This window comes from Triticum aestivum, chromosome 5B (genome assembly GCF_018294505.1).
Source record: "Triticum aestivum cultivar Chinese Spring chromosome 5B, IWGSC CS RefSeq v2.1, whole genome shotgun sequence".
Classification (NCBI taxonomy): Eukaryota; Viridiplantae; Streptophyta; class Magnoliopsida; order Poales; family Poaceae; genus Triticum; species Triticum aestivum.
Genome location: NC_057807.1, coordinates 573,273,726 through 573,284,372, shown reverse-complemented (window position 1 = coordinate 573,284,372; position 10,647 = coordinate 573,273,726). Strand labels below are relative to the sequence as shown.

At 46.9% G+C, this 10,647-nt stretch overlaps 1 protein-coding gene across 1 annotated transcript; it reads right to left on the bottom strand.

Moving 5' to 3' along the window:
* Positions 1–3,419: 3,419 nt before the first annotated feature.
* LOC123113302 (uncharacterized) lies at positions 3,420–7,582 on the bottom strand. Its single transcript, XM_044534497.1, has 10 exons — positions 7,351–7,582; positions 7,125–7,184; positions 6,988–7,027; positions 5,674–5,852; positions 5,089–5,127; positions 4,929–5,018; positions 4,735–4,795; positions 4,156–4,286; positions 3,957–4,048; positions 3,420–3,865 (listed from the first exon to the last, which is right to left on the bottom strand). Exons 1-10 carry the CDS (start codon positions 7,396–7,398, stop codon positions 3,748–3,750), a joined length of 858 nt encoding a protein of 285 aa, XP_044390432.1. The 5' UTR covers positions 7,399–7,582; the 3' UTR covers positions 3,420–3,747.
* Between the last annotated feature and the right edge of the window lie 3,065 nt (positions 7,583–10,647).

The window sequence follows — 10,647 nt, the reverse complement described above, 5'->3', positions numbered from 1 at the left end:
CGCCCCTGGATTGCACCCTGAACTACTTGGAATCCCAATCGATTGCACCCTGAGCAATGCAATCATCCCAGTCTAAACTAAACCCCGGCATCGAACCCGAAGGCAACTTGATAACTTGATCGATCGCACCCTCATAAATTAAACCCCAGCATCAAACGAGGATTGTGGAACAGATGTCAAAGGATAACCGGGATTGGTGCCATTTCACATTGTTCCCCGTTGGGCTCGCCCGCTTTAGTTTTTTTCCTTCTTAAAAACACGCAGTTTCTTGGCACGCAGAGTGACTTGAAGCCGAGACCACCTGTTGTTGGTCAACATGACTAACCACTAGGACAGTACATCCGTTGTGTTCACTTGCTCCCTTTGTCATCTTTTTCTTCTTTCTTTTCTTTTTTCTTTTTCTTTTTCTGTTTCGTTTTCATTTTTTCTTAAATTCGTGGTCATCTTAGTAGGGAAATAGAAAAAAGTCATGAACCAGATTTTCAAAAGGAAAAAAAATGTCACAATTGTTTTTAAAGTGACTTAGAAAAAGTTCACAATTTTTGAAAAGAAGTTCATGGATTTTCAAAAGAAAAGTACATGGATTTTGGAAAAAAATTGTAAAACTAAAAAGAGTTCATGGATTTTAAAAAAAATCACGGATTCGAAAAACTCCACGAGTTCTGTAAAAAGGTTCACATTTTAAAAAAATGAATTAGATAAAAAGGGAAGAAATAAAGAAAAACTGTATAAAGAGCTTCCACGAACAAAACAAAAAAGAAATTGGAATAAATTATTCACAAGAGGTGAGGCGGCAAAGCGAAGGTCGAAAGTTTGAACCACCGCACGCACCTTCTTTCAAGCAGTGGCCCGGCACAGAAGACACAGTGCGTGCGTGCACCTTTGTTTAGCAGTATAACGAAAAAAATTGCATTTTTAGCATACAAAAAAAAAAGGGCTGGCCCAGCGTGGAGGACGAGTGCGGGCCGTAGTTAACACTGGCGCTCCTTGGCCCACAAGCTAGCCACTTTAGTGTTTCTATGCCTCAAATGATGACAGGGTTCGACTTAGACCGGGATTACATAGTTCAGGGCGCAATCGGCCGGGATTTTGACCAAAGGGTTCATTTCACCGAACCTCTATGAGTTCGGGGGGTTTAAAATGGACTTTCCCTTCTAAAAAGCCCCATGCGTCCTCTTGTCCAAGGCGAGACGGGCATAAACCTAGCCCGGGCCGCCCTCCTGCCCCCTTCCTTCCCTCGCCGTCACCGGAGGAGACCGTCGGGCTAAGCCAGAGCGGCGGCAGGGGGTCGTCTTCCTCTCGTTTGGCTACAGAAGCTCGGGGTGGGAAGGCTCGATCACCTTCTTCTGCGTAGCAGCGCGGCGGGGTCGTCCTCCTCTCGTTTGACAATAGAATCTCGGGGTGGGAAGGCTCGATCCCCTTCTTCTACATAGCACGGCGAATCTAGGTAGGTTGACCGCATCCGTGGTGGGCCTCGTCTACTCTTCTCCGATGTGGCAACTCCCTAGCAGTGTCTCTCGCGGATGGCAACCATGGTAACTTCGCTGGCGGGCTCCTGGTCTTCAGTCAGTTGCTCTTCTCCGACGAATAGGGGCGGGTGTGCCCCCTCCCGTTCCTGCTCCGTGGGGTGCCTCGCGCGGGCCGGGGCCCTAGTGGCTCCTATGGTGGCGTAGCGGTGGTGGGATGCCAGATCTGGTTGGATCTGGTTCATCGGTGTTTGGCCGGCAGGGAAGTGTGCTGCTTGGTGGCTCTCCTGTGCTACCAATGTGGTGGCTCTATGAGAGGTTGGCGGGCAGCCGGGGTGCTGTGCATGGGGGTGTTGGTGGTGTTGGGTTGCTCCAGATGAAACCTTGCTCGATTTTGATGGCGCCGGTATCGACGTTTGTGGGTGTATTTTCACCTCCCTGGAGGCATCGCAGTGGAGCCCCATATCCTCCTACACTCTCGGATCCTGATCTTTGGATGAAAGCCTAAGGCCCGCCTGGGTCATACAACGGCGTCAGCATCACCACTTCCTCTTTTGGGGTGTCTCCTTAAAGAGCTTCAGATCCCGTTTGCGCAATAGGCTGAACGCTCGCGACATTGTGGTCAGCAGGTGGCTGTCCAGTGATGCGATGTCGGTTTTCTTGTATGTGGCAACGAATGCGGCTTTGGGCAAAGGGAGGGTTGCAGTTGTGCTCTGGTAGTCGGTCTCATCTGGCGTGTTCGATGGGTCGCCGTGCCTCACTTTGTTTCTATGAAGTCGAAGCTGCTGAGGTGGACATTGCGGGGACAGTGACTCGAGGTGGGTGGTCGGTTTTGGCGTTGACCTAGCGCAAGCCCAGCGCATTTCTCTTGCAATGCTCGTTGGCAGAGTCGGAGCTGCCTAGTCACCGACATGTGCGATTGACTGTTTGGCTTCCGCCTACGCAGGTCTTGGCGTTTGTCTTGTGATGCGAGCCAGTTGCTGGTCGTCAATGATGAAGTCGAGTCACCCTCTCAGAGGTGTGATGACGATGACACCGGGTTGCAACCTTGGTGATGCTTTTCTCCTCGACGACGTGTGTACGTTCTTGCGTGGGCTGCCAGGTCGCTCGAAGTGCCTTGCTTTTACAGGCATGCTTTGACGGTGTTCACCCGTTTTTTGTTAATTAACAAGACAACTCTCTTCTTACTTAGCAAATTCGATATCATTTGGGGCCGACTTATAAAGACATTCTTCCACCACTACCCTCTGACCCAAGGCCGAACCGCCTCCCACGGCCAGCGGCACCGCCACCTCGACTAACCCTCTAAAGCCTCAAATCCCACCCCCACTCTCCGGTACCAGCGGTCAACCCTGCGGCCGCACCTAAACCTTCGATGAGATCAATCTTTTAGAAGACTCAAAACATGTTCAAAAATTCTGAAAATATTTGTAGACACACATCTGTGTTTGATGTAGTACAACCTCGAAGAATTTCAGCTCCTAAGTCGAACTACCCTTATAGAGAACCAAAAAAGACAAAATTGGATGTGAATAGTGGCAAATACTATTCAGGCAAAGCTGGCACTATTCATAGATGAATTTCTTTTTTTGGAATCTTTTACTGTAGATCGAGTTTGGATCTGATTTCGTTGGACTTGTAAACTTATCTGCAAGGTCAAATATGAAATTTTAAGGTTGATCCTACGATCTCACCTAAATTTACCTACGACGCCACGTTTTTTCCACCCCCTCTGGCTGCGACGCAGCAGTGAGGCCGTCGCGAGTTCTTATTGGAAACTTCGCGATGGCCTCCCTGAAACCGAGAAGATTTCGGTTGCATGAAGCATAGCAAAGCCGGCACATTTTAGATTGGTACTCCGTTTTTTTCTTGCGACCGCTTCTCCCTGCCTGGGTCGCCATCCTCTTTCAAGACAGTGGATTCAGATATACGAGCTTGCAGATTGACAAGATATGGAGCACAGAAATACACCAACTTTATGGACCGAACTGCTCAATGGGATCTAAGTCAATGTCAACGGTAATATTCACCCTATGCTGTGCAACTTGAGCTTGCTGTCTACACACGAACAAGGGCTGCTCGTCGCAAACCATAATACAAAAGAAATCTGACAAACTTTCCACTATGTTTTCTAACAACAGCTGTGCGATTTCTTCTCAGGCTTACTCACGCCCGCGACACGGCATCTACAGAGGGAGGGAGGGGGTTCTGTAAGGTGCAACAACTTTGACTCTTCCAACATCCTAAAAGGATTACACCAACATGCTCGTCGCAGCATCGCCTAAACATCCGTCAGAATTATTGACGACACAATCATGACATAGGCCAGGAAGAAGAACATGACAATCTGGATGAAGAACCTGGGATTGTCTCTCAGGCTTGGGGCCCCCACCGATCTACTGCTTGAGAATACATGAATGAACTTACAGTCAGTGACAGGCAAGAGGGCTGTGGGAACTGGGAAGCGATGTGTTGCGGCACCATTCTTACCTTGCGATGCGCTGCGAGAGCCGATTGAAGGGCAGGCTCTGAATGAAAACGACGCCAGGTCCTGTGAGAGATGCTTTTAGCTGGTTGACACCCTGCATATGATGCTTCTCAGTGCAATGAAACAAAGGAAATTTCAACACAAAGGAAACATACTGCTCCTCCTGAACTACTATGAAAAAGAGAGGCAGGATATACTCACCCCGAATACAAGGACTGCTCTTCTATGTGGGGTAGGGCTCTGTAACTGAAAGTTGATGGTGGTTGTCATAGCCACAATACAAGCACAATCAACAGTGATCACCTCCCGGGGAGCAAGGATTTTCTGCATTACTAACAAAGGTAAAGAGCAAAAGCTCCCAAAGTTAGGACCCTGTCGAATTTACCGAAGCTGCAATATTTTGCTAGTGCCAAAACCAAATTAGCATCAGACAACAGGTTTCATGCTTCTGTAAAATAAAATAGAGATTCGGTGCTCCCGGAAAATTTAGCTGGTAGCAGTTTAACACAAAATACTGCAAGTATACTGAATTAGATGCTGAACTAAGTACTCCCATGCCAACAACATCCATATTTGAGTAAAAAGTGAAGTTTGCCGTGACACAGCAATATATCGCATCAAGCTGTCCTAGAGCTTTTACAGAATCACAGCTTTGTAATATTTAAGACCTAAAATATTCAGGTCTAAACTTACTCAACATAAATAGCATTGCAGCTTTAAGCCTATAATTACAAATATCTATATTAACACTCAACACTGCGATGTAAGGGTGAAGTGTACCTGATCCACCGCCAACAAGGAAGGCCATCCCTTGACCCCTAAGCTTCTGTTTGAGGATCATCTGTAGAAGAAAAATGTGCATCTTTCATTTCCTGGCAAGCAAGTTGCCCAGAAGCATGCCAAATGAACTGAACACAAACTTGCAGGATCCACATGACCTCATAATCAATAAGGTACCTCAACAATTACCCTACCTCTGCACCAATTTCAATGTTGCGTGGCCGCTGATCAACTGTACTACTTGTGACTGACACATCATTGACCGAGCAGAGGAAAGAATCTGCCTGCAATTTGGTACATTAAGAGGTTCATGCGACTGTTTCAGAGCAGATTACAGACTTCAAGATAATTTACCTGGCAAAGTAGTTCTCCACCAAAGTTTGCTAGATCTATCTGTAACAAAAGCAAGTAATTATGGTGAGACTAAGACAACAGCTTCGGTTGACAATATAAGTAATGTGATTTAAGATACCATGACCACTAAAATGAGATATACATATTCGCAATGAGTGTATTATTATTAGTTTGACAAGATAAAACTGCAGCTACCTCTTTTTTAACTCAACAAAGACATTCTTAAAGCCAACATAGGCAAATAGGATAAACAAATTCATACTTCAATGTAACTTTAATGTTAATGCATCCTATTACCACCAAGAATTTATCTCATCATTACTTCTACAGGACGAAAATTCAATGTCTGCAGCCAAGGATATTTGGTAACTACACAGCTAGTAACACAAACAAGTGACAGAATTCTATTTTGGTAACAAAGGATTTGTAAACTTTTAATGATGAGCAAAAATAATGATGTAATTGGCATGAGCATCCTATGGCTTTGCATGGAAAGTATAGAAAAAACTCAGAACTAAGCTGAAAAATAGAAGATGAAGCTAAGACTTAAACATCGTAATGACTTCACGGAAAAGATATACTAACAGGCAGTATCCTCCCAGGAAATGGCGCAGAAATCCCCACATATCCATCATCAGGGCCAGGATTGAAGAAAACAGTGCTGGTTATGCTTTTTCCAAATATCCACTGCCACACGCCTCCATCGTTTTCAGGCAAGTAATTGTTGTCCATCTGAATGTTCCCGGACATGTAACACATTGTACCTAAAAAGGTAAAAAGTACAGCAATCAATGTTAAATAATATCACGAAAGTTAACTGCTGCACGGCACCCTTCCGAACCAAATACCCCCTATTCGGCCCATTAACTGGGCCGGCTGATTTATCGGTCTGATAGCCCAATAAAAGGCCAAATTATCGGGTAGGCGGACTAATTGCCCAAAATATAGCCTGTTTCCAACCCTTCTCCCAGCCGCATGTATCCCTCCCTTCTCCCGATCTAGGTTTAGGGCTCCCGCTCCTCCAGAGGAGCCGCCGCCGCCGCTGCCGCCGCCTCCGCCCCAAGCAGCCGCCAGCAACATCAGCCAGCCAGCGCCTCCCTCATCCGCTCGCCTCCCCTCATCCAGCAACAAGGAGCAGCTAGTGCCCCCGCCCCCGAGCTCGCCGCCTCCTCACCGACCAGCCAACGGCGGCCGTCTTCCAGATTGCTTCCCCAAGCTTGCTACCTCTTCCTGCTTCGTCGCCTGCTCCTCCCCTCCTCTGTCCATGGCTTCCTCAAGCACCAAGGTAATCTCCCTTCTCCTATGTGATCTATGAAGATTGGTGTGTATGTAACTATGTAGCCCAGGATTGCATATTCCGATATTTAGTACATTGTATGTTGCCATGTAGCCTAGGACATACCGATACGTCCCTAGTTAACCTACCAAGAAATGGGTTATCGATAATTCAGTTAATTGGCCGATTCGCCGATTAATCCCTACTCAGCTACCAGTCCAAAATCCTGAACATTGACAGCAATGAGTTAAAAAAAAAGCACACAAACAACCTCTATGAGCGTCACATCATACATAGAAATAAAATAAGCGATGTGATAAAGCACCTTGCAGTAACAACTATCAACACACGCTGATGCACAATGATTTTTCAAGGCGTTATTGAACAAAACCGTAGTGGATATGCCAAATAGGTATACAAAACATTAAGATGGTTTAAGGATACTATACAATTGAAATTAGGGATGTAACTTTTTAATTATTTCTGCCAAGTGCCACATGAATACCAGGCTAGCAGACCCGAGTAACTAAAAAAATGTATTCGGCATGTCACCCAAACTATACTTGTAGAGCTTGCAAGCTGCAAATTTCAGGCGCAGAACAGAAACAAGTCGGTTCAATTACCTGGTTTCGCAGTCAACTTGTCCTGCGGCTTCACCATCACCTGAAAAGCATTCCCCCCCACAAGTAATTAGAAATGATGACAACTCAATCCATCTGAATATAGAACAGGCGAGCGAGAATTAGGCACCGGAAACTACCTGCAGAACCTGCACATCCCCACCGGATATCTGAAACGCCGTCACAGATCCCTGTTGGCTCTGAAAAATGGGAACCACGCAATTCGAACCGAATCAGATCATGAGAGGGGGGGCCAATCGGGAGCAGAGCGCCACGGATCGTGCGGATCCAGCCCCGCGACCTCGAATCCAGACCTAGCATCTACGCGGGGACGAGAAACGTGCGAGATGAGGGAGCGGCACCGACCTGGTAGACATAGGGATGGAAGGGGGTGGAGAAGAAGGGCGCGGCCATGGCGGCGGGCCGGAACTTTGTGGAAGCTTCTAGAAGCGATCAGTGGGAGCCGACTCGGAGCGTCGTCTTCGGGATCGGAGGAGTTGCCGTTTGAGGAGGGGTTGCTTCGTGCTGACCTTTAATTACGAGAGGTTTTATTTATTTTGTGGTTTCCTACGTGTGTTTATCTGTGCCGTCGGTTGCGCGCTGATCGGCCGCTGATGCGCGATAGGCCACGTAGACTTCCTGCGCGCGTGGCCCTGTCCAATAGTTTGCCGTGGCTTGGGATGATGTGTCCTTGGCTGCAGACACTGACACTACCTGCGCGCGTGGCGGTGTCCACGTATACACCACAAGCGAGACTGAATGCACTATGAGCAACAACAGCAGCTCTATAATAATAGGGCATGAAAACATGGTGGAGTAGAAAAATAAATAGGACACAAAAACCTTCTTTTCTTTTTGCACGAGCAAATGCCGTCTCCAACAGCAGCCCTATAATAAAAAGAAAAAAAACCTTTTTTCTCATGAAATAAGACAAAACTGCTCCAACAGATGCTCTAAAATAAGACGGGAGCAACAGCAAGCCTATCGGGGTTGGAGGGGCTTGCCACACGGCCGCCGGTTGGTGGATGGATCCAAGGGTTTCTAGTCGCATGAAGGCGCCCGGAAGTAGCCTCATGTTTTTGGGCAGCCGCCGAAGTGCCCCAAATTTGTCGCACAAGGATCCTTTTTTGGGAACTGGCTCCTCTAACTTAGCTACTGTGAAGTTAGGGAAATAATACCCTAACTTAGTCTGTGAACCATCAGATGGGAAATAGATGGCCAAGATTCTGCACTGTTCACATGGGGCTGTAGCATACTGTTTGGACGAGCACTGTAGCTAAAATCACTGTTTGTTACCTGTAGCAGTTGACACTGTTTAAGAACTGTAGCGGTAGATTTCAGCCATTTATTCTAGATCCAACGGATGAAATGTGGCTAAGTTAGGCTTCTAACTTCACAATAGCTAAGTTAGAGGAGCCGGGGGGCTGCCCAGAAAAGATTTTGCACAAAAAATAGGATTGGACATCTATTGGAGGCCCTTTTTTGGCTCTTTGCGCCCTAAGCCCCTAAAAACGACTCGCGCCTATTATAGGACGATGGTTGGCGATGCTCTAAGATTGAAACTGCTAGTGTCTTCTACTCGGATGGAAAATTAACTCTTCAACCAGTTAGACCTGGTCTGATGGAAATTTGTTTCTTGCAAGAGTGCATTGCCATGTAAGAAGAGTGGAAATATATGAGACTTTCGAATATAATCCACCTCGGGGAAATAATAAGGACATCAAAACCGGGGCCCTCCAGTCCTATCACGCCATTAACACCTGCTTCCCTTCCGCGACAACGCGGTGCAAGATGCAGATCCTTCCTCGGGTCTTTCCCATGCATATGCCCCTCGAGATGCCTCCAGTAGTCAATCACGAAGCAAAATCCAATGGAGCCAATCATAAGCGAGATGCCTCCGACACCTTCTCCCCCACGATGTCATCTCTTTGTCCACCTCGCATCACCCTCGAGTGTGTGTAGGTATTCTGCTTCATCAACATCTAGATCTGGTAGTGTTGCGCACAATCGCTTAGTCATTCGTGCTTAGGTGCAAAAGTATGATTCACCATTTAGTTTGTCCCACCTATAGTAGGGTGGTAAATCAGTATTAACCTCCCAGCTCCTCTCAATCCTTGAAATTTTATTTATTTTGTTTCGTACACCTACGTCAGTTGTGGATGTGCGAGGGGTTGTGGCTGGTCCACATAGACTTCATGCAGATGCGGGAGGTGTTCTACACTTCTGCTGGTTGTAGTGGCATGGGGTGACATGTCCTAGGTAGATGTGACTACAACATATATAGGCAGATTATGGGAGAATTGGCCAAAAGAATCGATAGTCAAACTACACGACGTGCATGTACCCTTCCATCTTCGCGAGGAATCCTAGTCATCGTCGCCGCTATCCTGGTCTCATTCTTCCGCCTTCACCGTCGCCTTGGTTTCATACAACCTGCCCCTTTAATCCGCTAACACCACCACTCTCGTCCATTATCCATCCTTCCTCTTCATACCATCGCGATCTCCCTCCCTGATTGCATCTCGTGCGCTTTCAAATTCAACAGGAGGAAGGAGGGATAAAGAGATCGATCACGCATTGTCGTTGTCCTCGGCAAAGGTGCACCACGTCCAGAGACGACCGTCTATAGTGCCACATTATTCCCCTTTGTCGGGCTCCAAAATCCAGGTTATGCCCATCCATTTTCGTCTCATTTTTTTGTGGGAAATCCATCATGGCATGCTTTCTTGATTAGGCAAAATAGCTACAACATTTATTAGGATGTTTACAAGAAAATCCGGGTGTTCATCAACCCAATTACAGAGAGTATCATGATCATATGCATGCTTAGTTATGGTAAGCGATGAGTTGTTGGCCTTCCTCAGGTAATGCAAGAACTCCATGGTTGTTATCACGATCGCGAAAATGCTCGACGTTAGACCAGGGCATGGGTAGCCTGACCCAAAAGTCGAGGCCGTGCCGAGTTAGGATTCACATTGAGGCCAAGCTCGAGCCTCATTTTCTAGCCCAGATGATAGTTCAGGTTGGGCTTGGGCTTCTCTTTTTTAGGATTTCGTGGGCTTTCGGGCTTCAAGTCGAGCTTGCACATGGATGTACTGAAAAGTGTCATTCGGGCTGGGCTTTCGGGCTTCGGACTTGCATTCTGGCTGGGCTCGGGCTTGAGAAGGTAGTGATTTTCAGGATTCAGGAAGAGCTCGGGCTTGGAGTTTGAAGGTCAGGCCCGACGAATGATCAGGTTTAGTCGGCATACACCATCATTGCCTCACCCCAAATTTTGTCCTAGCCGACAAAAGCATTGACCTCTTCGACTGCACGTGTCTCTCCAAATTTTGTCCTAGCCAAGGCAAATGGTTGGGCCCAAAGGGAAAAGGGCATAATCATCCTGTAGTAAAAGTCGCCCCAATGTGTCAACTCAATACCTCTGCTTGTAGTAAAAAAGCACTAGCGAAGGAACCGAAGGAGCTTAACAAGGCTCTTTTCTCATCAAGGGGGGAGGGTAGGTATTCGAAGTTGCACTAAGAAACTCCTTGCTGTGGATGTGAAATCAAATAAAATACCACCAAGTGAGAAAACCTTAAAACTCTCTTTATTACAGAAGGCTTAGGGATACAAAAGGAGTATTATCACAGCGGCACCCCACAGAACTAACAATCCTACTAAGTT

Excerpts from the sequence above, each read along its gene's own strand:
- LOC123113302 (XM_044534497.1), bottom strand. The coding sequence starts at position 7,398 with ATGGCCGCGCCCTTCTTCTCCACCCCCTTCCATCCCTATGTCTACCAG. Across the intron at positions 7,185-7,350 it reads TCCATCCCTATGTCTACCAG|AGCCAACAGGGATCTGTGAC; the intron begins GTCGGTGCCGCT and ends CCCATTTTTCAG. Across the intron at positions 5,853-6,987 it reads CAAGTTGACTGCGAAACCAG|GTACAATGTGTTACATGTCC; the intron begins GTAATTGAACCG and ends TTACCTTTTTAG.